The sequence below is a fragment of the Anser anser genome (genome assembly GCF_964211835.1).
Source record: "Anser anser genome assembly, chromosome: 19".
NCBI lineage: Eukaryota > Metazoa > Chordata > Aves > Anseriformes > Anatidae > Anser > Anser anser.
The window spans coordinates 3,582,095-3,610,030 of record NC_139740.1 but is presented as its reverse complement, the minus strand read 5'-3'; the positions used below and the strand labels follow the sequence as shown (position 1 = coordinate 3,610,030).

At 46.8% G+C, this 27,936-nt stretch overlaps 1 protein-coding gene across 6 annotated transcripts in view; it reads right to left on the bottom strand.

The window, feature by feature from the left end:
* DNAH9 (dynein axonemal heavy chain 9) overlaps positions 1–27,936 on the bottom strand; it is a 220,124-nt gene that overhangs the window by 118,485 nt on the left and 73,703 nt on the right. For all 6 annotated transcript variants that reach the window (XM_083804841.1, XM_083804842.1, XM_083804844.1 and 3 more), the window contains 9 exons: positions 21,406–21,567; positions 20,413–20,609; positions 19,533–19,695; positions 17,259–17,382; positions 15,079–15,221; positions 12,239–12,400; positions 11,031–11,264; positions 4,385–4,645; positions 611–1,036 (listed from right to left, as the gene is read on the bottom strand). In XM_083804841.1, the coding sequence (XP_083660967.1) occupies positions 611–1,036; positions 4,385–4,645; positions 11,031–11,264; positions 12,239–12,400; positions 15,079–15,221; positions 17,259–17,382; positions 19,533–19,695; positions 20,413–20,609; positions 21,406–21,567 (1,872 nt within the window). The remainder of the gene's footprint in view (positions 1–610; positions 1,037–4,384; positions 4,646–11,030; positions 11,265–12,238; positions 12,401–15,078; positions 15,222–17,258; positions 17,383–19,532; positions 19,696–20,412; positions 20,610–21,405; positions 21,568–27,936) is intronic.

The window sequence follows — 27,936 nt, the reverse complement described above, 5'->3', positions numbered from 1 at the left end:
AAGGGATGGAGGCTATTCTCCACAGAAATTCACTTTTAATCATGCAGTAATTTAATCTATTCAGTGATTCCTTTTTTTTTTTTTCCTTAAGTAGCAAAAATCTAAGTAAGAATAATACAAAGATATGCTGACAGAGAGCCATGCCGTGACAAATTATTAGACTCTACTGGAGCAGTCGTCATCCTGCAGAACGTGCCTGCCGCCAGGGACTGTGCTGCTGTGGGAGCCAGCCTCCAGTTCCTGTTTTCTGCCCCTGTGCAGCACACGGGGAACACACACTGGTTTGAGATAACGAGTTTTCTGAGGGCTCACAATTAGAGGCAAATTACATTTTAAAAATTAGGTAGGAATAATAAGAATTAATAACTAGCCTTTCTGTTAAGGTACAAGCATGATTGGAGCAGAACAGATGAAACACATAAAGCAGCAATAAAAGGGAGGTAAAAGACCTAAAATCTACCAAATCTTTGGATCCACCCTTTTAAAAATACATGAGTGTGGAGAAGCAGCTTTCTCCAAAGCAAAGGATTTCTCCCCAGAGCAGTGACTTGCATGGGTCCCACTAAGGGGTGAGCCCATGCCACAGCTTGCCTTGCTTTTCCAAACTTACGGCAATTTTGGCCTTGATGCTGGCCAGCTTGTCCTGGGCAGCCGCCAGCTCAGCGTTGGCTTTGCTCAGAGCCTGCCGCTTCGGCTCCACGTCACAGTACACCTCGTGGAAGCGTACGATGTTCACCACCCAAGAGCAGAGGCCAGCTGCAGCGTAGGACTTGGTGGTCACAAATTCGGGTTTAAACTTGGGATCTTGTAAATAGGGCTGGAGGGCTTTGAGGCAGTTCTCGTGGATGTTCTCCTTGTCAAACTTGATCAAAGAGTCCAGGAACCCATCCACCCTGGCCATGGCGGCTTTTGCTGCCTTCCAGCTCCTGTCCTTGGGAATCTTTCCTCCCGGGGCCATCAGCACCATCACAGCAGCAGTGACATTGCTGACAGCCGGAGGTGGTGACCCGAAGGACCTCAGCTCTGTCAGATTCTTCTGAAAAGGGAAAACAAGGTTGTTAGACAAAAATGAATGGGATTTCTTTTTGTTTTGCTGCTAATAGAGTCAGGCTCCCAAGCTATCAATCTAATAGATTGGGTTTTGCTTGGCCTGAACACCACTGTCTCTAAATCACCACCGTGCATGTTTATAGCACGTGCTCGTCTCCCACATCCAGCTCTTAGTATCTCACCCAAGACAAGCACAGCACAGTTTTTCTCCACAAAATCCCAACCTTTCCCTGGGTCCTGCCCCTCTACCCAGAGCAGCTCAGCCAGGGCTCTAGAGAAAGGAGTTTTGTGCACTCTCAGTAGAGTGGGATCAGGAAAAGGAAAACCTTTCCAAATAACCTCTATATAACAGCCTCCAGCCCCTCTAAAACTGCCTCACAAAGCTTCCCCTCAGGCTCAGCTACTCCCCATGCCAGAGACACCCATGCAATGCAGTTTGCATGCACCCATCATCATATGCATTACGTTTGCATGGATCCACTAGATCCATCATCCAGCCCGAATTTAGGCCCTTTAACCAAGCACCTTCACCAGGACAGCAGTCAGTGCCGTGAACAGGCAGTGCCCCCATAGAGAGAGCTGTTTGGCTCTCAAATGGGATCGGCTGATCCCTGGGGACACACTTGTGCATGGGGGAGCTGCCACCTTCCCTGCTGCCAACACAGGTGGTTTTACCAAGTCCCTAACGTCAAGCAGGGCAGATCTTAACCTAAGCATAAAACTCATCTGACACTTAAAATCCTCTCTGTGCATACACAAGTTAAATTTTCTGTAGGAAAAAGCAGTGCAAGTAAATCAGCTGCTCTCAGATGCCATGCTATATTGAAACAAGGATAAGGGCTGTGTCAACACCAGTTTAGGAAATATCTATCCATGAACTTCTGTAGTCCCTGTTTCTACCACTTCTCAATAGCTTTTACTCGGTATGCTCTGTTCTGTATTTTCTGAAGTTCATCAGCTTCACTCTGAAGCAAGTTTGGTTTCTTTGAGCATCCATTTTTGGGATAAAGGTGTCTGCTAGGAAGCTGTTACCAAATGTGGTCTTTGCTTGCTGTTAGCTTTTGTTAATAATCAAGCTGATAGAGACAGACCCCTGGGAGCCATGTACATTTGCAGTATAAAATGTCCGTAATTAACATGCTCAATGACACGGAGCTGGCTGTGAGCACAGGAGCGCATCTAAAAGCCCTTCTCCATCCCATCCCCTGCCCAGTTTGGCCAGGACCAGGGCCACAATGGGCTGTGCTGCTTGGGGTAGCTGGGAGGGCTCTGACATCAGCCCTTGGTTCAACAACCTGTAGCTCACTGGAAACGGGATGCTGTACTGGTACCGCTGCTTTTTCACTAAGAAGTGAGTGCTCTGTCACAGGACAATTCAATAAATTGCTCTGAATTCTTCTTCCACAGATTGGAGTATCTCTGGGATAGGAACCAGACCTAGACTGTGAGGATGCTTGCACTGAGTGCTGCCTGCCTCAGAAACACCGACGGCTGTGGCATCCCTGAATGCCTCTGGATCATCTCAGGGGATATTCCTTGAAGGCAACCATGCAGGAGGGTCATTGCTTTAGATACCGTCACTGTCTTTGGCTCATTGTCTCCTGTGCAGTAACCGTACAGTGCTGGCCAAGCAGCATGGGCTGCCCACCTGCCTCTGCAGGACAGCTGCTGCCTCCTCTTGGAGAACTGCTCCATGCCAAACACTGACCCACAGCAGGGGAAGGCAGTCCCCAGGTTGGTGTGCTGCAATCTCCTCCCCAAAAACGCGAGTGAGATGCCAAAATGCCAGATCTGCGGAGTCCCATGTCCTGCATTCCAGGGCCCAGGGGATGTGGATACTGAGAAAGAGCCCAGGCACCCTCATGGGGGGAGCAAAAAGCACTCTGAGAAATAAAAGGGCGTTTTTGTCTCTAAAACCCGTTTTCCCAAGTTTTCTAACGTAGTATATCTGGGTTTGCATTTTTGATTTTTTGATTACTGTCCAAATAAGATGGTTTAGATAATTGGGGAGAAACTATATATACACACATAAATATTGTTGATTATTCACGTCAGCAAGCAGGTCAAGCTCTCTGATGCATCTCAGATCAGCAGGTAAAGGAGTTCACATCTTCCAGTGCCCTGCTAACACTGCTTTACAGGTCTCTAGAAAAATCCCAGCACCTCCCTAATCTGTGCCTAATGAGATATTCTACAGCTCCAACATGAACCAAGACTAATGAGGAGGCAAACATTTTCCCTTTGTACAGTCCCTTCCCTTCCAGGAACAAGAGCCAAAACAACACATCTTTGCTGCAAAGCCATGTCTTTTTTGAAAGGTAATCACTTTGAAAACACACCCCTAATGACTTGCTTTCTTCTCCTCCAAAAAGGCTATGACTGAGCCATGATTTGAGGCACGATTGAGACATTATGATCTGATTATTACATGGTGCATGGCCACTGCTCTGCCCTGTGTGCAGTGGGAGTTTGCTGCTCCAGATGCTGCGTGCACCGCAGACAGAAGACAAATGGCAGGGACGTGTCTAGGGAGCACATCTCAACGTAGGGCTACAAACAGGCACTCCTGGAGCACTCTTGAAGTAAAAAACCTTCCAAGGTACCAAAAGCCTTCCTTAAGTCACTGGCTTTGGGACCGCTCTGACTGCAGGGGACTACCTCCTGGTTAGTGATATCCACAAGGGCTTCTTCCCTTGGAGTGGTTTAAGAAGCGTTTGGACTGTGCACTTAGTCACGTGGTCTGAATTTTTGGGTAGACCTGTGTGGTGCCAGGAGCTGGACTCGATGATCCTTGTGGGTCCCTTCCAATTCGGGACATTCTATGATTCCGTGGTCTTGCCTGCAGCAATGTCTGGCTCTACCGAGAGATCACCTGCCCAAGACAGTGTGCTGCCCTGCCCAAAGGCACTGCTGAACACCACAACATGTCTCTGCACCTCGGTGCTGGACATACCCGAACAGGGAATGAATGAGACTTCACTGCCAGCGCTTCTTGTATCAAGCGAGATCAGCACTGTGGTTGGCAGCTCCCGCTGGGCTGGCTGTGCACTTGCATAGAAACACCCGGAGTGAACAGTGCCGATGCTCTCTCTCACACCGAAACAAAACGTCACAGACAACAACACCAGGCCTGCTCACAGCCAGCAGACAGACGTGTTAGGTATGTGCAGGCCGTCCTGGCGATGCAGGGGTGTGCAGGCTTCAGCACTGCTGGTCCTGGCACCTCCGCCCTGACCAATGCGGTGCCCCAAAACTTGGGCCAGAGGATGGCAGCGACAGCCCCCACTGCAGATGGGAGGGAGGTACTGGCTTTCCATGCGAGCCCTTGCCCTACCTTGTTGAGGGTGTTCAGAGCGGCCTGGGCAGCCTCCAGGGCAGGCTCAGCTTTGGCCAGGTCCTCTTCACAGTCCTTCTGTTTCTGCTCAACCTCTTGGGTGATGAGCGCCACTTTCTGCTCCTCCTCATCAGCAACTGCCTTCTCCCTGCTCACTTTCTCTGTCTCCATGCCCACCACATGGATCAGCTTGTCAGCATCATCGTTCTTCTGCTTCAGCTCCGCTTCTTGGGCTGCCAACTTGGCCTTCAGGTCATCCACCTGGAGAAAAGAAACACGTGTGCGTACATGAATGCTCAGAATCTTGCTCCCCATCCTGCTCAGCAGCATGGGCTCACACTCTAGTGGGGCTGAGCAATAGCTAACAGCACCGAGGGCCCATGTATAAAGTGATCAATGCCCTGGGCACACAGAAAAGAAATATTTCTAGCCATCAGCAGGATATTGCAGCTCTCCTTTGCTCCAGGTTGCTCAGGTAAGGGGCAGTGAGAAGCGTGCATGGTGCACACACTGCAGCAGCCTGCAAGCAGCGAGGAACCCAGTAAGGAAGAAAGCAGCACCGGCAGGATGAGCTGCTAAGGATGCTGACTCAGACCAGCCCGTTGCCTCTGCTTGGGAACAGGACAGAGGTACAAGGGCAAAGCAAACACTGCTTTTAGCAGGATCCCCTGAGGCAAGTGGAAGCCCTCAGGTTAGGTGTTCCTGGAATTATTTTTGCACAACACAGGAGCTCCACCAGATACTTGCAGCAAGCTGCTCTCGTTACTAAGCCAAACGCACACAGTTTTCACCCATCTTTCAACACAAGATCTGATGTTACGTTGCATACACCATAGAGGAGGCATTCCTTTGCGATGTTTTGCAATGAGATAACACATGCTATGATCCATCCACGTTTTCTTTTCTCAACCTCGACACCAGCGAACAGAGCAAGCAGTGTTTGCTGCGTGCTGGATTTGAGGAGCCGTGCACCAGGAGCCAGCGCTCCCCGAGCCCCCTGCTCGCCCCACGGGCACCCTGCCCTGCACTCACCGAGGGGCTGCTCACACCCTGCAGGGCAGCTGCCCCCTCCGGAGATGGCTGAAGTGCCTGCACAGCAGGGATGCTCGCACTGGCTCTCATTTAAGGACAGAAGCTTTCTCTCTAAAACCAACTGTTTTCTCTCCAAAAGCAACTGTTTCAATGATTTTACAAAGCCTCTGTGCAGACTGCGGAGTCTTTCACTGTCCTGCGGTTGAGCTCATAAAGGATTGTTTATAGCTCTTGGCTATGTCTTTACCATGTAAAAGCACTACAAGGAAAGTCAGACGCTTGCTTTTGTTGATAATTCCATTTTTATGTAAGACGAGAGAGAACAATTCAACAGCCACATAAACTGAGGCTATTGACGTTCATCATCAGCTTCAAGTGGAGAGCGGTTTCTCAGGAATCTCATTGTGTTCCTGCACTGCACTGCACGCTGCATTTCCATCTCCTGCTGCCCAGTGCTACAATGCTGTTTTAACCAGCACAAAGACGCGCCTGTAAATCCAAATGGCTCCAGGCTCGCAGGAGCACGTAATCCCTTCAGTCAGCAAACAGAGAGCAACCCCTTGTGCAGCTCTAAGTCTTCTGAGATGGCAGGAAATTGAAGCGGGAGGCTTTGCTGATTGTAGATCTGGCTTGTGACCTTCTGCCCCAAATCAGTCATCAGGTGCGGAATGCACATACGAACGGCAGCTCTATGGGTTTACACGACCAGGACAAGACAAACAAGGGATTAAAACCCACTAGCTCCCAACAGCTCTACAAAAGGAACAGATGTAAACTCAGCCCCCAGCGCAGCCTGTGAGAACAGGCTGACAAAACCTGCTTTCAGCCAAGCACGTATTGTTGGGATTAAAAAAGAGCAGGAAATTCAGTTAGGGCTCCGCCTGAAAGAAATCCTAATGTCTGGACGCACAGAAGTGCGTGCTACAGAGAAGGCACCTGCCCAGCTGGTTTGGGTTACATGTTAAATTCCCAGCAGAACAGTGCTGGTTGGAGCTGTGACATGGACCTGGGGCTCTGCTGAACCATTAGAGCTCACCACATCTAGGGGACGTTTGGTGACCTGAAGCCTTCCTTACCTACAGCAGGATTTGGGAACGTGTTAAGTAATTGTTGTTTTTTTTTTTTTGGTTGTTTGTTTGTTTTTACCAGTGAGGCTAAAGCTCAAATGCAGTTGAGCAGAGACAATTTGAACGTTTGTGCAGTGGATAGAAAGAAACATCGGCAATACCTAAATAATCAAACTCACTGCCCTCAGTAAGTTCCTGGGGGGTAGTGCCAGGAACGCAAACTGATGACCTTACTCCTCCAGTTTCACCCTGTCAGCACAGCAGACAAGTTTCACTTCAAACTATACTTAAGCAAACACAGTCTGTCACATCCATTTTTCCCTTTCTGCACATCCTACTGCCCCCAAGTGGGCACTCTGCTGGGAGACCTCCCGCCGTTGCCTTTGGGAAGGCACAGGCACAGCAGAAGCCATAAATGTGCTCCTGTCACTGGCACGTGGAGCCATCCCCAGCAGTGCTCTGTTAGGAACAGAGGCGTGAAAAGTTCTCCTGTCTACAGAGCTCCCAGTAACAGAAGGTACCAAACTTCCCACCTCTCACACCAAGAAGGACCTTCCATCCAAAAAGCTCTTGTACATAGAGCTAGTTTTGGGGGGGGGGGGGGGGAGTTGTTTGTTTGTTTGGGACGAAAAACCCAGAAGCCTGTCACATTTTCAGCTACTAAACCAGGTTTCCAAAACCCAGAGGTGGCCAAGCCTGACCATCACTAACATCTACTATCTAGGGATGTGCAGAAAACCTTCCCAGCATAGCTCCCATCTTCTGCCCTCTCACAGCCCAGAACTTCACCAGCAGTCACACAGCCTCGCTTCTTGCGCTGACAACCCCATACCCCTAGTCCACTCCCCCCCAAAAATACAGAAATGTTTTAAACCATTCAGATTTGGAGCAGGTCAGCCACAATCCTTTGAGCATATTTCTAGGTTGTTCTTCTCTGGTCGTGCTGGAGTCAGCTCCACAGTGCTCCTGCTTGGGGCTACCAGCAAAGCCCAGAAGGGAACAACGTGATGCACAAAACAGCACAATACAAACAGAGAACAGCACGGAAAATATTACCACGTCACTCAGTACCTCTTCTTTGGAACTGGTGCTCAGATGGAGAGGATGAAGACTGATGGAGACAAACAAGAGGTTTGTCACCAGGATAAAAGAGCCATTCTGGAGACTGAAGCCAAGAATCCTTATTCATCTGGTCTCAGCGCAAAGAAAACAGTGAATACTCAATGGGATGGGAAGGCTGAAAACCAGAAACCCATCAGTCTGCGAGACAGAGCCCAGGAAGGCACTAAAAGGCACAGGGGCAAGGGGGCACGTGGCCGGGGCATCTGACATGTGGCCATAGGCATGAACAACGGGGCCTCTGGGGCCACAGGGAGAGAAGCAGCTCCACACAGAGGGGCAGGAAGAGACTATTTTATGTCCTGAACAAGAGCACAGGGCTGGGCATTCACACCTCTTCAAAGGCACAGGCCCTTACATCTAACAGTGGAGCAACCATACTTTATGAATAAAAACTCAGACACGTTGCAGAAGATTCATTGCCACATCCAGGGGAGGTGAGACAAACACCACCGACTTTTCCAGTGTCTACCACCACTGGTGAAAGCAGAAGATTCCTTTTGAGTAACACATGGCTGGTAAGCAGGAGAAAGCAAGAATTACAAGAGAGTAACAGTACAAAGGGAGATGAAGGTGGCATGGAAAATCACATCAGACAATCATCCCAAAGCAAGGAGAGACCACTACTACCCTCCTTCCCATAGGCAGCATCAGGATAATAACCAGATCAAGGTGTGAGCAGACAGATCCAGCATGTGCCTTAGCACACAGGCTACCATCACTGGCCAGAAAAGGTCGGTATTCAGCCTCAAACTGTGGTAAGAAATGTGAAAAACCTGCGAGCAGCTTCCTGAGTCCTGGACAGTTGCTGATAAGCAATTAGTAATGTGAGGTAGAAAGGGGAAGAACAAGCAAACGAGATATTCAAGGGTAATGTACTGTGACTCCAACAGGGAAGAAAGAAGTACTTGCCTACCACCAGGACAGAATAAGAGGAATTATTAAAGAACAGAAAACCTGGAGGGCAGACTCCCAGGAGATTCATTTTATCTGATTGTCCCTGCCTTGTTTCAAGAACACAAAATACATCACAGAGGTCAGCAATTAATTGATAGAGCAAGCAAGACTTGAATCTGGAATCCAGATTTGCAATATTAACTGAAGTCATTCTCAAAATTACTCAGCAATGGGCTCTGAGCAGAGCATTGACCTCTTCAGAGTGAACACCACTGAAAAACAAATGACTCATCACGTAAACCTTCCCAAGTCTATTATGTCCTAATAACTGGAAGCCATCTTCTGCTTTTCTGTGTACCGAGAAGGACAGCCACTATCTTCAGGGAAAGATGGTTAGGCTAACAAGCTAATGAAAAACATTTCCTTTGAAGAAAAGTTGGTCAAAAGTAGAAGACCAAATGTCAAAAGGGAAAAAAATGGAACTGGAGGGGAAAAGAGTAAAAGGAAGGAGAGAGGTTATTCTGAAACTACAATGGCTAAGTCAAAAAGTGTCCTGCAGCTATTTGCACGTGTCCCCATGCCGAGGCCACACTGAACAGTCTATAAGAATACAAACAACTCATAACTAGCTCCTCACTGGCACCCAAGCACCGGGAGCCTGGGGAATGCTGACAAGGGGACTGCTAGTCCTCCGGCCTGAGGCACAACCAGGTCACACCCGGATATCAAAACCCTCCTTCACTGCTTGGAAAACACAAAGCCACAGCGTACCGCTTCCAAGCACCACCAGCACACCTGAGCACCAAGCCCAACCATGTCCATGTTTGAATGCTAAAATTCAGACACTTAAATCCACATTTAAGACCAAACTTTCTGGTGCGATTTCCAATAACATTAAATATCCACACTCTGGTTTCAAATCAACAGCAGTTTTGACTGTCACGCATATCTGATAATTTAGGTGTTTAATTTTAGGCCCCCAGTGCTAATTTTAGATACAAATTTGACATATTTGTCCTGACTGCTCTGCATCTTAATCAACTTCACAAGCTGCCTTTCTCCGACCAGACATGAACTTTATGTTCTTTTACGCTTTTTGCAACAGCAAAACCTCCAAGAGAGAGAAGCCCCACAGGTGCTGTGGCTTCCCGTCTCACCCCCCATCCACCACTGCTCAGCGCCTGTGTTGTGACTTGTCAGGAAACCCTTGCCAATGCAACGTCCCCGTGAAGGTAAGCCTGAAGAACAAAGGAAGGTCCCCACATTCGGCCAACACTGCTGGGCCTTGTTCCCTCTCAAAAGGCCAGGTTCCTATCAACAGAGAACAGACAGAACCCATCTTGCCCACCACTGCGCTATCATCAAAAACAGCAGCACCACACACGGCAGTGCAATTATTTGCCTCCAAGGGTAAGGTAGATGAAAGGTCTGCATTGCAGGGAGGGCACATGCTTTCAGCTCGGGCTGGCTTCACTAGATACAATGGGAGGTCTCCACTAATTAATGTTCAACCTCAGCTGCCTTCTTTCAAAGGAGGTACTAAAACCTGCAAAGGGGGCACGGAACATGCCTGCTGCCCTCCTGTGTCCTCAAAGACCTGCCCTGCACCATGAAGAAAGCAACTGTTTGATGTGAGATGTGGGCTATGGGAGTCGAGAGGTACTAATAAAGCCCCTACATCGATCTCCAGTAAGGCACCTATCCTGTTAAGCGTGACAGACTTGATTTATGCCACCAGAGCACATATGAAAGAACTCAAACCTGCTAGTCCTTCATTCACACCAACCTCTGCATTTCTTTGAAGCAGCTTCAGGAGAGGCCCATTTGCCACAGTAGGAGCTTGTAAGTGAACATTTATAAGAGTTAATAGAATATGAAATGGAGAGAAAATAGGAATTTAGCAACAGATGTAGACAGCAAAGCTCTGAAAGGCTGTTTGAGTCACTGAAGAGAGGTTGTGAAATACTCAGAACAACATCTAGTCGTTACCACAGAAGCGTGCCAGTGATGCTTTCAGCAGGGGATTTCAGGACGGCTAATCTACACTTCAGACATGCACTGGCTTTCCTTCAAGACAGATAACATAACACAAGGAAAAATGAATATTAGCTTTATTTTAAAAGGACGCTTTATTTAATATAAAATACAAGAATCTTACCAAAGTTATTTAGATTTCTTGGATGGAACTCCAAAAATAAATGATCTTCCTGTATTTTATAAGCTATTTTGTCACTGCAGCTGAAACACAACCATTTAAAGAAGATGTATGCATCCAGCTGTATCCCTACCTCATTTTATTTTCTGTGATCTTTTATTTAAGATTAGCACCACCCAAGTAGCAGATATGACACATACATCTCTTCCCTTCTTTCCTGTACAGAACAGAACTTCTCCTCCAGGAATCCAGTTCAAGCCAGTCGAGAGCCAGATCTAGCACAAATTTTACATGCTGTACAGCTTCAGCCTGTAAAGCTCTCCTTTGAACCAAACAAGGAAAACCAGCAATGTTTAACCCCAAAGGGTTTTCTCACCTGGGCAGATGTGCTGTTGAGCTTCTCCAGGCCATTCTCCAGTCGCTCCATTTTTGCTGTTAAATCCCTGCCCTTTTTCAGTAGCAAATTCTGATAGAGCTTGATTTGCTCAAGGAATGACTTGGGAGTGGTGTAGTTATATCGCCGTTCATTGCTCAGATATAATCGGGATATCTCATTGACAGTCGTGTGGACATAGGCCATGAATTTGCTTATTGAATCTTTCACTGAAGCCTGAAAGTAAGATGAGAAGACAAGGAGAAAATATTTTACATAGAACAACTGTACATAGTGCAGACCTGTGCCGTATATAAAGGAATTTATTAGCATTTTATACTGCTGCAGAAAAATCCAGGGCATAACAGATCTGAGTTGATCCCTTTTCATTTGTTATCTCTAAAATAACTTCAGCTGCTCATGTACTTTATACCTCTTTTTGTATCTTTTTATCTCTTACTTTATCTTATACCAAGCAATTTTTCTAGCATTCAACTCTATAAAATAACATCCTTTTAAGTAGAAATTTGGGCTTTTCTTCTGTATAAATGGCTAAAGTGCACATATACAAAGAAACACTGTAGACTTTATTCTTCCAAAGTTCTGTCGCAAAAAACTAAACAAACAGAATTGCATCTCCATTAGTCCAGTAGCAGGTTCTCATCAATAAGAACTTGACATCTTTTTGCCCTTGAGAATTACAGACTCTCGGATACGCATGTGGAGAGAAAAGCGTTTGTTCCCTGGAATAATCAGAAGCATTGGGTTATTTTCTGCACTGATTTGTAAGCTGCCTTTCTTGCTAGCAAGGCAATCATTTCACTGACAATACCATCAGTGTATAAATACACGTGAGCTTGGTGGATGTGGCCCTGCTTCTGCTAAGGTCCATGCTACTCTCTGAAACACCTGGCCCATATTTCACAAACTTTGTTCAATTAAATTTAACATAGTATGATGCTGCCAGCAATTCCTCTACAAAGTCATCCAGATGTCCTGGATGAGAGCCTGTGGGCAAGGAAGGCAAGCAGAGCATCCTTTGCAATACTCTCCTCATCTTACAGTGCACCGCCTGCACTGAACGGAGGGATGCGGCCACACCTGGCAGCCACCAGCACCGCACAGCCACGCCAGCACTTGCACCCTGCAGAGGAGCTCAAAGCCAGGCACGGGGCGGGCACCTCTGGTTGAGGGCCAGGCGAGATGCTCACCTCCACAGCCTTTGTCTCGCGCAGGAAGCGGAGGCTGACGGACTCGAGGGCCTCCCGCGGCCACTCCTGGAACCAGTCTATCGCCGTGCAGCTCACGATGGCGGGGAACCTCCTGCTGCGCACTCGCAGCTTGCTGCCGACGGGCGAAAAACACAGCGCGACCTGAGGAGCCCAGAGAAGGGAGAAGCTGAGAAGGCACGGCCGGGAGCAGAGGCCCGGCTCCACGCACACAGCCCAGCCCGGGCTCCTCCAACCACTTCCAAAGGGAGACCTCGTGCCAACACCTAAGGGTACAGTAACCTCGATCCTTGAGCCCTTGCACTTTATGCCAGCGAGCCTGGCCTGGAAAAGGCATAGCCTAGCAGTAAACACATTTTGTGTTCTCTGCAATAAAAACAAGCAGTGGCATTAAGCGCTGCTATGGTCAAAAGCAGCAGCCTGGCACACTTCCAAGGCTGCAGCCAGGGTTTCGTATAACCACTCTTCACCACCACAGCAGTGACACAAAGCTTCGCCCGGCAGGGAACAAGCATCCAGATTGAATTGGTGCAACAAGGAATTAAAGTGAATGGATCTAAATTCTCCTGGCAGGACCACGGTTTTGAGGCAGGTCTGCATGGATCATTTCCCCCACAGCCCGCTCTGAAAACGGCTAATGTGGCTCAAACTCAAAGTCTGTTTTTATCAGGTTTATTTCTTTATTTATTTACCTTTTACTTTTTTTTTTTTTTAATAGGGAACACTCAAAGTGGAATGGAAGTAAAAGCATTTGGGAATGCATTTTCCCTGCTCATTGCATTTCCACACAGCAGGCCTTTTGTTTTCCAGCCTTTTTTTTTCAGCCCAACAGCTGCTAAAAGTTTCTGTGTTGCAGTAAACTGCAGAGCCTTGGGGTCTCTGCAAAATGTCTTTTTCATTACTCTGGGGCCTGGCCAAGGGCCTGTTCCCTCCTCTGCTCAGCACCCTCCCAGCCCTGCACTTTTTTCGGTCCTCTCAGTGTTCTGCATCCTTCCCTCTTCCACCTGCCTCTACCTGCAGACTGGTCCTTCCTTCCCCTGCTGCCTTGATCCCAGGAAGGCACCACCTCTCCCTTTTCTAGAGGCAGCATCCTCGCCTAGGGTGTGAAGTTAGGACAAGGCAACTTGCCTTTCCTCTCTGCTGCCCACCACCAGCTTTAACAGCAAAATAAGTCACAAGGACCAAAATCTGCCACCACCATCCATCACGAGCCTTTTCCTGTAAGCCCCCTCTTGTTGGATTTACGAGTTCTGCTAAACAGGCACAAATAAGGACATGGGCAGGTTTACACCACACAGTGAAGTAGCAGTATCTGAGCAAAAGCCAGTGTGGGAAGCAACATAACTCACTCAGTGAATCACCCCTCTCCAGCTTGTCAGCCCTGGCTGGTACCTGCACAGCCTCGTGAGTGCCATGGGGCAGGCTGCCATCAACTTGGACATCTCTATAAGGTAGCACCACATTCAACATGAGCCAAAACTACTTTTTAAGAAACTATGAAAGCCAGCCTGTAACACGACCGCTTTCACTTCCATCTCAGAAGGTGCAGCTGGACTCAGAAGTGCTACTCCTCTGACAGAGTCACTGCGTGCTCACACACAGGGGACAATCATGTAGAAAACCTTCCTACACCTTCAAGCATAAGCCTCAGGTACCTCTGTGCGTCTCTGTGAGGGCCGGGCAAGCTTCAGGAAAATACCCATGCACAAAAGCCCTCTTCTGCACCTGCACTGCTCTGCCAAGACACTGAGGCAGAAGGTTTACTGGTGCTAATGCTCTATCAGGCCAAGTCCCACTGCTGTGCTGCTCCCTGAGGACCAGCACGCCCTGGGCCAGCAATGGCTCGATCAGCTTTCTGCACAGTGCACGATGCTGTCATGAAATGCTGGAGACAATAAACAGCACTTCCCACCCATCTGCTCTAAATGCCATTAAGGAGAAGGGCAGACAAGGAAAACAGATCAGCCTGAAGGAAATCACATCCGCACTGTCCTTCCAGTGTACCAGCTGCAGGAAAGCTGAGGAAGGACTCTGTGTCAGGGGGTGTAGTGACAGGACAAGGGGAAATGGCTTTAAACTAAAAGAGAGTAGGTTTAGATTAGACATAACGGAAACAATCTTTACCGTGAGGGTGGTGAGGCCCTGTACCAGGCTACCCAGAGAAGCTGTGGGTGCCCCACCCCTGGAGGTGTTCAAGGCCAGGCTGGATGGGGCCTGGAGCAACCTGGTCTGGTGGGAGGTGGGTTTGGAACTAGATGATCCTTAAGGTCCCTTCTATGAACCATTCTCTGATTCTATGAAAAGTCTCAAAACTGTCTTAGGATATTTGGACATATATATAAGGCCTTTATAAGGCTGGGAATATGGGCTGCAATCGAAGAAATCCTGCATGCATGTCATGCCCACTCAGTTCCCAGAGCTCTGGTTTTAAGATAATGTTTTTTAAATTATTCTGGCTATGGATTGTCAACAACTTGAAGATGGATCCCCTGTGGAACTTATCCAAGCAGCAAGACTCAGTCCTGATGCACCCCAGCTGAATCCCCAGTGCATTGCTTTGAAAATGGAAAGGCTGGTTCTGCTCAGCTCTTGCAAGAGAAAACTTGCAACTCCCATAGCGCTGTCTAAAGCCCAAAAAGCAATGACTACAGACAGCGATTTTTATGCTTCAGTACTTGCTGAGAGAATCACAGCACAAACAGGCAGAAAAGCCTTTAGGCTGCAGGCTGATGTCCCTACAACGTAGCCCAAAGGATTGCCAGCCCGTGCCCCTGCACTGAGGTCGATGGCAAGGATCCAAACTCCCCCAGCCACTGTCTCACCTTCAGCTGTCGTCGAACACGCTCTATAAAGAACTTCCAGCAAGTGTCCCTGGAGTCCACCAGGCCCTGGCCTTTGACTTCATTCCTCACACTATTGATGATGTTTTCAACTTCATCGTCTGGGAAGAGGTCGGGGATTTCACCTAGGAGAAGAGGGCACGGTTTGGTTTGCTGGCCAGGATTTTGCTGCAGTCTTAGGGCAAAGTGGAACGGGTGCCTCCCTTCCCACAGAAAAGCCATCGCAACAGGCACCCATGAGCCCCAGCAGCAGGAAGGTGGCACAGAAGGTCATTCTGCTAAAAAATAAACACTTGTGAGAGCCAACTTTCTTGTAAAAGCCCAGGGTAAGCAAACATAGAATAGAATCAAACTATAGAAAGCTTTTTTTTTTTTTCTCTGATTTACAGTGCTAATTTGATTACAGAAAAATCAAATACCTAATATGCTTTATGTGATAATGAAATCATTTTAGTTTTGCAAATGAATTTGATACGTGTACAGTCTCTGCAGCTGTTCAATGCCATTTCCATAGCTTTCAAATAAGTCCCAAGGCAGTAAAACTTTCTAAAAGATGAACTTTTAGAAATCTTTCAAAAACTTCTACAAGTTAACTGTTATACAACTGATTGCCAAAAACATGCCCAACCAAGTTTTTTATTTTTTTAGTTATTTTATTTTATTTTTCCCCTCAGGGTTCCCTAGTTTATCACCTATTTGCTTCCTTTCTGGCATCTGATTTGATTGTAATCATCATTATTGAATGAGATACCATCAACATGAGCATAAATCAGCTAGGAAAATATACTAATAGAAATCTGCTGATTTATAATAAAAAAATAATATGTATTTTCTTCTGGTTTCTTGAAGGATGATAAGTGAAACAAGAAAGAAAAACCAAGCATGCAGATAAAGGAGAGCAGCAAGAAGCCAGCTCAGTCAGCGCACACTGTGTGGCTCCAGTTCATATCATCAAGAGGCAGGGTCCCTGCACGGCCACCTCCTCAGTCTGGCTCCAAGTCTGTGCTGCTGCCTTGGCCCCTGAACCTTCCAGCCTGTCCCCATTTCCCCACAAAGCAACCACAGAAAAACCATAATGCCTTTCAAAGGAGCTGTAAGATGACCTTGACATCCCAATGCAAGTCTGTCCTGCCCCTTGGCTGCAGAACACTGCAGAGCTTTATCTTGAGTCACGAGATGCTCGTGTCACCTACAGTAGGCAATGAAGACGGTGGGAGCTACTTGCCACCCTCCGCAGCATCCCGTCATTACACCTGGTTATGAATTCATCACAGTCAGGACTTGTTTGCTGCTCAAACCATCTGGCCAATTTATAGCCACATATGTCAACTCTGGAGTTACAAACTAACGCTCTCCTGTGCTGTCGACTCTCCACCCTGTACCATCCATGGAGGTCACCTGAACCAGCTGGTATCTTCCCACTCCAGCTCATAAATAAGGCAACAAGTGGCACACAGTTATAGCAGTGATTTACCAGGGAATCTGGGGAATAATCCCTCTCTGGGTTACCTTGCACAACCACAGTGACACCTCTCCATGCTCCCCCGTTCATGGGGACTTCCCACATGCACACACTCGTGCCATATTCTGCATGGAAACAAGGCATTTGCATGGAGACAGACTGTTCTGCAATTGTTTGAGCAAGCAGCAACCGAAAAACTTAAATGCATCCAGAAAAAAATGAAGAGGAAAAGGACTGGAACGGGATAAGCAGCCACATGACACCCACAGACATGGTTATCTGGTGGCTCTGCATCATCCACTGACTCACAGATGCTCCAGTCAAATTTTCTAGCCAGATGCAATCTTATTTTATCAGACAACTAGCGTGTGGATGCACAGTCAAACTTCTATTCTGTTGATACGTTCCTTTGGCTCTGTCCTCAGCTGCCATATCACAACAGACATCACTTAACATCCACAGGCAGCATACCATAGAAGTACAGGAAAAACTATGTATAAGACTGCAGAGAAAGAAAAAAAATCAACCAGATGGAGCGAATCCTCACTAAGGAGACCCGAGCGCCAATTCTACTCTAGAACTTGACTCAAAACTTGCTTCATATATTGCCCTTCAGCATATTCCAGAGCGCTAGATACTACCATGAGCAAATCCGCATTGAAAAAGGGAAGAGGAGAAATAAAAGCAGCACAAGACATACCTGATGCCAAAAAGTCATTTACCAGCACCAAGAACTGCTCATCAGCCACTTGCATGTCGGTCATTAGGAACACAGTGCCTACGTTCTTCACACCGGCTTTCAGGTACAGGCTCGCCAGATCTGCCTGCAGGTTGAAAACAAGCGGACTTCGGGTTGCACCTACCTCCTGCAAAGCGTGGGCTAGGCACCACACCCTCAACAGGTAGGTTCAGAATCTTCCCATTACCCGCAAACAGAGCAATTGCAATTAATTGTCATGAAAATGCATTTTGGACACCCTCTATCTTCAGGGCTGAGCCTTCCCAGGGACAGGAGGGTGTCTATTGCTATCATCCCTGCAAGGCTCATTACCAAGCAAGGCTGGACACCGAGGCTAGAGCACCACAGGAACTGGGAGAGACAGCAGTGCTTGGAAATGTTGATCCTTGGTATCCCCATGCTGTAGATCTCAACTACACTAATAAATTAACTTATATTTTTTGCTGAAGTGTTGTAACATGTTTTTGTTCATTTGTGAGGAAGAGATGAAGGTTCCTTGTACAAGCAAGGATTTTCCCAGTTGTGAATTTCTCCCACTCAGGATACAGAGATGTTGGCACAGCCTGCTCACCTGTAAAAGCTGTTACATTTCTAAGGGGATAGTGCCCTGCTAATGAAGGACACTGAGTTTTTGAAATCCAGGTTGCTCGTGAAATTGCAAAAACCACCATCATTCAGCTCAAAGTCCATCCTTTCCTTCCTGCATCTCTAAGAAGGACACAAGACACACAGGGGTGCCTGAAATTGCACACCAACCACTGCCCCAGAAACTTTTAGAAATTCAGCACACAAGTACACTTCTTCTAAAAGAGTCATTTGTTAACTTTCATCACTAAGAAATTTGGATTAGATTAATTATAGCAGCAGGAGGGGCCAACAGCAGGGTGATCTGTCACCACCTTGCTCTTCCGTAGCTGAGGAAAAAAAAACACACTCCAGCTTTCATAAATTCTTTGAAAATGAATACAAAGAGACAGGAACATCAAATTACCTTCCACCTCCACAGACAGAGCGGCATTGAGGTGCTTTGAAAACATGTTTATTATTGTTGGGATTTATCTATATTTCTAGGTGGGAGTGCAGGTTTCCTAAATAAATAGGCAGGTAGGAGCTAGGAAATCCCATGAGTGGGCCTGAAAACACAGAAGAGAGCTGAGAATACCCAACAGATGGTGGGACAGGCTTGCGCAACATAAACAACTCGTGCACAACCACAGGTCATCAAAATAAAGATGATGACACTACAGACCCAGCCCTGCAATTGCTGTAGTATAAATACTGACCTTCCAACTGCTGCAGCTCATACCGAAGTCCCAGATTTAGAGTTAGTGATGTTTCAAAAACCTAATGCTGCTGACCAGCAAACCAAGAGCTGGAAGGATGCAGGTAGAGGTGAGAGCCCCAGTCTGACAGCAGAAAAGGCCAGAACTGATCCGTTCCTATTTGCAGAACTGGGAAAAATGGTAAGCAACTGGGAAAGCCTGGGTTAAGACAGGAAGACACCAGTTGTGCTCCAGGCTTTGCCAATAGCACTTGCTACAATGAGACCTCCCTTCCTGGCTGTGATGGGGATGGAACCCAAGATCCTGTCTCCCAGACAGAACGGACTGGAGTTACTGTGGTTTTAACTTTTACATTTTTAAGGAGAGTTCTTTTGCCAGTAGACAATGTATTTCTAAACCATTTCAGTGATACTTTTAAATGTTGATTTATAACTCTTAAGCTCATTAGTCTGTGCATAAATATAAGCACACCACATATTCTCTGTAGTGAACCACCCACTGCCTACTCAGTCCTTCCCTTACCTAAAATGCCAGATGAAGAACTGAGTATGATTTGTGATCCCTACCTCTCTCTCCTGCTCCTTTTTCACCTCCAAATCACTCCACAACAGACACGTATCAGCTAATTACTATGCCTTGTTTTAATTATAATCAATAATCTGAACTTTTCTGCTGGGTTCTTAATATTGCCCGCTGTACACATGAAACCTTGGGCTGAAGCACTGTCAGTCCTGGTCAGCTCAGAGGAACGGCTGAGGACTTCAAGTCAGCCCCTGTAGACACACTTCAGCGAGATATTTTGCAAGGATCACTCCTCTCTGCAGTGCAATGTCATGGCTGGAGCTTTTGCATCTTCACACCAGCGTTACTCAGTATCAAGCAGGACAAAGTTTTCAGGACAAATTCTGCTTTTTAATTCCTTTCCCCTACCTCAGCCTTAAAAGCCACCTACCTTCAGGTCAGGGATCCCGTAGCCTTTCCTCAAAGTGATTTGGAAAACCTCCAGAGAGCTGATGAAGGCTGCCAGCCTGGTCAGGCTCTGCTTGCCACTTCCACCCACACCAACCAAGAGCGCGTTTCCTCTGGGGGACTCCAGGATACGGTTGATGCGGCAACTAAATTGCAGCACACAAAATCTCTCATTAATATCAGTATTTTTCTTTTTTCTCTGCCCAGTGCCTTTCTATACATATTTTATTCACTAAGAAATTGTATTCTGAATGGGATGAAAAATGTCACTCTAAGAGATATGTCAGCAATCAATCCTGATCTCCGCTGAGACCTATATAAAGGACACGGCTGATGAAAAAATAGTTTGGTGGCAATTTGGACTGTGTCCAATTCTTATTCCACCTGCCAAGTCCTACTGGACAGAAATCATTTAAGATGAAGGCCTGGCCATCTTTGCAATAAGGAAAAGAAAGGAGAAGGAAATAGTACATTACACAGATGTGCAAATGACCGAGAACAAAATTCAAGGATCTGATGCAACTCTCCACAGGTTTCTTTACACAAAATGTTTGGGGTCCACGTTCAGATGAGGGGGGTCCTGCTATGCAATAAAACCTATTCGTATATGTCTAAAATAACCACCAGCATGCAATACCTGCATCTCACAGCCCCAGTCACCCTCACGGTTTCAGAAGTGCCCTCCAAACGCCAGCTAGAGAAGTAGTGCAGTACTTGTGCAGGACATGTCACGTGGGGAGCTGAAGCTTCTGCACACCTCCAGCTCCATCAGCTATAACTACTGTAGGTGCCTACAACTCTATGGAAGCAATCTATGCATATAAATGCTATGATGAGATTATAAAGCCAGAAAATCCCCTTACACATGGCACATGGCATCCTCAAATAGCACCAGGTTCATGGCAGCATTGACTTCATTGTAGTTGTCCATGGCTTCCACAAGGATCTGGTTCAGCTCTTCCCAGGTTGGAACAGGCCTATAGCTGGGTTCGCCAATGCCTTTAGCAAAATGGCAATAAACATTCATTTGCTTTGTCTGCTCTAAAATCTCCTCAATGTCCTGTCAAAGAAACATATATACGCATATATAAATAAGCACCGGAAAAAAATCTGTAGCTCTATGCCATCTTTCCAAGTAAAGTATCAGTGCTCCAGAAAATACCTTTATAGTTGTACCTGCGCATTGGAAGAGGTGGAAGAGAAGCAAGAGGGAAATGGGAGGAAAGAAAAAAGCCCTGATATTGACATCCTTTGCTCACAACCTTTTGTGAGGCATAAAAATGCAACCCATTGCCATAAGAGAATGTGGCCACGTGAAAAGGCCTGCAGCAATAGCCATAACATTACGCTGTGCGTGGACGATGATAACATCTGGAGGAAAAAGAACTGTCTGCACTACTTATCACTTCAGTAATACCTGTGTAATTCCTATAGCAGCACTGCTGCACCAGCCTGATGTAAAGCAGGTCTAGAGCTTTCATTTGAAAGGTTATTTTGGAGAGAGGAAAAGCACGGAGGCCTGCATACCCATTTTGCTCTTGTTGAGAGAAAGGGAATCTGACCCTTCTCCTGCTTTTGTCATGAGAGACTCAAAGCACTTAAATAAAGCAATTAAATTAATTCACAGAGTCCAAATGTTCTCTTCCCAACACCCTTATGGAATGCATCATTTACTTATATCACAACATCAGCAGTCCAGCATATGGTGTAGAAAGTTTGCTCCTGGGCTCCCATCAAGAGCATTGCCCTCCAGGCAAGTGAGACCTGGGCAGGCCTCGAGTCAAGCTCTGTTCTCCCAGGGACCTTGACTGTGAGCGTGTTATGTTATTATCAGAGTCACAAACCTCAACACTTACATCATAGAATTTCTTCACCACCTCCAGCTGGATTTTATCAAAGGTACCATAATCCTTTTCTTCAACCATCTTATCCCGGTACACCCGGTTTGACTCATGCAGGTAGAGCTTCACTAGGTCTTGGGGTTGCTTCAGACATTCCGGGGTAGAGAACAGAAGGCCCTGTGGGGAGCAGAAATAGTCAAAAAGAAACAAAACAAAACAAACGGAACCCCCCCAAAACATAAGGGACCAACCCCAGCATCCAGGCTACCACAGTAGAACGGGGTTGCAGAACTACAAACGCAGAGCTATTACAGCAAACTGCCATCGAACTTCTGAATAAGCCCCTACTCAACAGCCCCTAGAGAATGTGAACTTTATTACCCGAAATTTCCCAAAGCGGTTTATATTGGTTATATTCATTTTAATAATCCAGAACAGGATGCTCAGTGCAGCCTGGCTGTGTTGGTGATCCTGATCTCAGCATCAGCAAGGATGGAGAGCCAGCTGCCAGCCCAGACGTGGGTCCCTCTGCACCCCCACACCATGCTATGGGTGCTTTTTCAAGAGGAAAAATTCATTCAGAAATGTCAGTGGTGATGATTTTTTAAAAATCAATTAATTTTAATTAGGTGCATTCTGCCTACAGGAAATATTAGTTGCTGTCTGCTTATCACAGTATGTTTACCATGAACTCTATTAAAATGCATAAAAGAATTATATTTCAAAGAGGTGTCTCCTATAACTAAGCCTATTAACAGCACACAAGGCTTTCAACGGCATGAATTAAATAGACAGCTTTTATTTCTAACATCTAATTATTTATACATAAAATATAAAATGCATTAGAAGCAATGTAAAGCATTCTCTCTCGTTCCCACTGGCCCATGGCTCAAATCATTTGGGTTTCATATTTGTCATTACAGCTGCCAAATTGTTATTTTATTTATTTCAGAAACAAAATGAGTGATAGAACAGCTGACAACTCGACAAGAGAAAGGGCTAAGGTGTAACCTCTCAGGTCCTAAACTGATTAAAATTAAGATTAAAACCACTCAGTCTCTCTAAAGACACTTCAAGCCACAAAAGATGTTGTGGTCTTTATGCTAGCACACATAAGGCTACTTAAGAGGGGAGAAAACCCACAGTTCACTAATCTTTAATGAATTTATTAACTTAATAGCCAAACATCTCCCCTTTCCTCACTTTGGAAACCAGTGCTGCCAGTCTCTTCCAGCAGCATGACCAGCTGCAACCCCAAACCGCGATGGGGATGCTCTGCGCACAAGGCTGAGCCTCCCCCACGTGCCACAGAGCCTACAGCCGGGCCACGGCGGATGCGTGGTAGTGGGTCACCGTGTTTGTGTTGGATGTGGTGCCAACACGGCGTAAGAAAGGATAACTGCTCTTTGCCATGCCAATGTAAATTTTACCCATCTGGCCGCTGAGTCCTCAGCCAAACCTTTCAGTTCCCGCTCCTGAACAGAACGGCCAGAAAGCGGTTAGGAAGTTCCTTCCGCCAAGTGGAGACTTCTCTAGGCTACCATACCAAATATCCCAACATCCGAAAGAAGACAGCAAAACAGCAGAACAGGCCTTTGCTCAGAGGACCAACTGTGCCATCAGGGTCTAAGGGCTCGCCCAGCACCTTGCAGAGGAGCGCAGGGACGGGCTGCAGGGTAAGAGCCACCCTCCACCCTCCAGCCGAGACCGATCCCATCAGGATTTATTATGCGGTAATCCAGAATGACAGGCTCCTCACAATCTTAATAATCACCCTGGGAGATGATGCGCATTTGGCACGGAAACAGGAAATATGCTAATGATCCCAGCACGACTCATCTGCCATGTTTCTGTCAGGCGTCACCGTGCCCACCGCAGCTGAGGAGACAGGCTGGCACGGCTCTGCAGGGCAGGGCCTGACCCCCACCGGTGACTCGTCTCCTTCCACAATCTCCACGAAAAGAAGAGCAAACATCACCCGTGATCCCGTCAGCCTGCCAGGGAACATGTCCTGTCCCTGGTGTGCTCTGCGCCCATCGTGGCTGCGTTGAGGGAAGCGTTCAGCTATTTCTGCTACCCACCAGAGCTCTGCAAGCAGTGACGAGCATCGGTCAGCTCACGCTTCACAACATCAGCTCTTCTGGGCAGTTGGCCACCCAGGGCTGGGGCAGGACAATACCCACTGCGGCTCCACTAATGAGTGCAAGCATACATGCTCATCTCAAACCCAGTGTTATCACCACCTTCCATCCAGGAATGGTCTCCAGATACCATCTAGGACATTCACCCCCCAGCCACCCCTCAAGCTGTAACCCCCCACAACCATCAGTTTACCCAAAACTTCAGAAGCCTTCCTTGCTCTCAGAGGTATGCATGCTTCATCTTTACATGGAAACAGATTGCACGTAGACAACCTAAACAGAAGCAGAAGAGGGCTCTGCACGTACAGGACAACCCTGGGTAAGTCAAAGCATTTGTTTGCATATTCCTATTTAGGACACAATAAAACCCACATGCATAGGGAACCTGAATGTTTGATTTAAAAAATAAAAATAAAAATATCAGCACCAGAGACATTTGAGCCATTCTTGCAAAACCCAGAAAACTACAACAGCTGTCCAGAAATCAGGGTGCAAATAAATGTAACACGAAGTCTGGACACGGGGCTTGCCAAGAAGTTAATTCTTTGCACTTCTTCCGCTTTGCATCCTGTAATGCTCCCTGCCAGCACGGTGAATTGCTGCTAATGTAGCAACCCGCAACCAAGAGAGGGGAGAGAAGCACCGGGAAGTGCAGCTCAGCCTCTGCCCACTGGGCTTGGAGCTGGAGGCAGGGAAAGCACAGAGGTGAGTGTGAAGAGAGAGCTAACACGCTCCACGGATCAGAAGGTGACAAAGCACAAGTTCTCTCAGGTACGAAAAGGTAAAATAAATAAATAAATAAATAAATAAAAATTAAATTACTTTTTCCCTTTGCAACCTCAATACCATTTAAAATAACAACAACTTGTGCAGCACAGTTACCCCTTTCCAGCCATCCTGCACTGCTGGGCTAAGCACCCTGCCCGCCTCCCTTCCTGCCGTTACTCTTGGGGCTCCTGGGGCAGCCTCAGCACTGTCGTGTCACAACTCTGACACAAAAACAGTGACGAACACAGCATTAAAGAGGATGTTAGCCATCAATCCAGAGTCCTATTTAAAGGTACCATACCAATTTCTAAGCATGTTAACCAGGGAGGACTGACAAACCCTAACCACCCCATTTGCACCTCATACTGTGATGCTGCATTTGATGGAGCAACCCCTAAGCACCCGCTGGAGTCTGGATCTCTCCTAGGAATAGAAATGACAGAGGGCAAGACAGAAGCGGAGGGAAGCTCTGAAACCCGACCAGCTCAGAGCACACCGATAGACAAATGAGCATCTCAGATAGGTCGGCAAAGCAACATTTTCAGCGTCGCAAATGTGGGCCCAGATGACCAGATCCTGACCAAGCCCAAAGCTAAGTCAGGCCCACAGCTGTGCCAGCCTGAGGAACAACATGAAGGTGCCACCACCAACCCTGCGCTGGTCTCGCAGCATCTGCTGTCTCCTCTCTCTGGCTACCACAGCATGCACCAGCAGACCATGTGTAAGGTGCCTTTTGGCGCTTGTGAGCCCAAAGCTTCAGCAAATTCAGCTATGGGTACGTATGAAGATCCCTCCCTCGTGCCGAGGAGAGCAAAGTCTGCCAGCCGCTAGGGCCCGCGCAGAGGAGCAAGGCACGCTGGAGCCACCACCACTGTCATCGTGCTGCCAGGTTGGGAGATGCCGTCTCTTCTCAAGTGCCGTGAATCTTAACATGACATGCTCCTGGAAATCTTGTTATAAATGGGAATAAAAAGCAAAATACAACCCTGCTGAGTCTATGATTATTTAACAGAGATGACAGATATAATTTAGAGCATAATACCATGGTAACCCTTTCAGACATAAAAAAAGACAGCAACAAGGCTTCCTCTGGTGTGAGCCAGCAGGGAATATATTTTTAAAAAGCATAATCCACCACTCTGTCACTGCATAGACCTGTCTTCTTTAATCAAGGGTAAATTGCCTCAAGCGTACCAATCAATTTAACTCTGCAGTGCAAGGTGGGACCCAGAGGCAAGAAAAGGCACCACAGAAAGGCAAGACAAAGCTTCAACCACAACCGGGACCTGCTACAGAGGGAAAGCAACAGATAATGATGATGAATCCAAAGACTCATCAGGTTAGAAAGGACTGAAAGGCAGCTTTGCCCCTTCAACAATAACATCAGCAACAGCACAAGATTTAGTCCAAGGACAAGGAGCCAGGGCTGCCATTCCTGCTGACTGCACCTAATCCCACTCTAGCCTCTATGCCCTTCACCCTGTACAGTGATTTCCAGTCTCACCCTCAACAGTTTGGGCAAGACATCCACATGGGCTTGGCAGATACAACACAGGAAGACACCCCAGAACCCAGATGGGATGACCTGACATTTCAGAAAGCACACCAGATACCCACACTGGGGCAATCAAGTGAAACCACACCTGTGCCCCTGGCTGGGGGAACTGGGCTGCATTCCCCAGCCTGGGATGAACTTAGTTATCCTCACAGCTCTGAAGCTGAGTGTCTCAATCTGGAGCCAGTTCCCTCCTTAGATCTGCACAGTGTCAATGTCTGACAGCAGGACAGTCACCTCAGACTCCTTTCACCACTGATGAAGAGGGTACTTCAGAAACAGAGTTCCTCTGAGCTCTTCCGCTCGTTTCTCCCAGGATGAGTCGAGCTTGAACACCACACAGAAATGCCCATTTCCCTCTGCTGACTAGCCAGGCAAAGAGGAATTCCACCTCAGAAATGGTCATTTCAGCTTAGTCAGGACAAATGTGAACTTTGCTTGGTGAAGTCAACCCACCACTCCCAGCCAAGCCTTCAACCCCTGGGTTTATAGGCAGCTCTTTTCCCTTTGGTTTCACCAAATTTTATTTGCCTAGCCAGACCAGGCTGATATTCTGTCTGATATTCTGCTGTCATTTGGAGTGAACACCTTCTAGAGTCACCTACAGCTGAACCCTTGTACTGAGGAAAGCAGACATCAGCCTGATCAGAGCAGGCCAGATGGTGGTGGGTGAAGAAGGGCAAACATGAAAGCAACAAGTTCCTGTATCTGTCTGTCAGAAGGAATTACTGCTGACTGTTGCTTTTGGGTAGTCTTCCTTTTTTTTTTGTGTAACACTGAAATGCATACTAGGTTCAAACTCATTCATTCTTCATTAGCTGCAACAATTAAGGTACAGGTTCTTTAAGCATTTTGTAATGAGACAATTAGCACAGGACTCCTTGTCATAAGAGCTGTCAGGAAGTTTTGTCAGGCAAGCTGGGCTTGCAAGGCCCTACTTAAATGTTTAGGTACTGTATTAATATCTAATATGGTATGATAATGACAGAGACATTGGACAGACTGTAAATGGAGCCGTTGCTAACGACCTGTGCAGAACCTTCAATAACACAGTATAGAGGCAGCACGTTCCAAGGGTTGACTCCTCCAGAGCTGCAATTTGCATATGTTTTGTGCCTTTAACAGTTATCATCGGCTGTGTGTATAATTACAGCATAGCTGGTATAACAGCAATCCCCAAACGCCTTTTATATATGCAGCTATTACACATTCCGTGTTTGATTGTTTGTCTGGGATTAAAAGGAATTTGAAAAAGGCATTACACACTGACCTACAAACTTTACATTCACTGATTCTCTCTCTTCCCAAAGGGTAAGGAAACTCAGATGACCCTGTTTTTCTTTATTGGTGGTGGGTTTTTATTTTGTTTTCAGATGTCATCACATCAAGGATCCTATGAGAACACAGACCAGATGGGTAGACAGCAAGGCGGGTGGAGAACTGGCTCAAAGGTCAATGTTGTTAAGTCTAACTGGAGGCCAACTACCAGTAGTGTTCCTCAGGGGTTGGTATTGGGGCCAGAGTCCAGAGCTTCTTTCACACTCAGTTTCAGGAATAAAACTGTGTTCCAGCAGAGCTAAGCAGGAAATCAGTAGTTCTCAAAAACTTTAAAATACTTAAGGTAAGAAAATATCAAGAGCAAATACCATAATGAAGGACTTCAAGAAAAACAGAACTACCATCTAAATAAATATTACAAAACCAAGAAGCCAGATTCCCCTCCTCCAGCAGCTATGTGAGAAACTAAAAGCCATCTAAGCTCCTATCACTGCCCCTACCCCAGAGTCCTGGCATCTAGACGTGACAGGATGTTTTCAAATATCCCACAACTTTAACACCTTTCAAACAGACCACAGTTAAAATTAAATTTTCCCATCTAAATGCTTCTTTTCTCTCTCTCTGCTTCTCAAAGCATAGGTTAACTAGAAGCCAGGATTTAAAATGACCCACACCCAAAGCCATAGGCTGGTGATGTTTAGCTGAGCAAGAGTGACAGGTCTGATTCCTCCTTCATACAATAGAGTTATTAACTTTTTCAAGTTCCTGTTCTTAGATTTCCTTTGCTTGTCATTGTGCAACTCC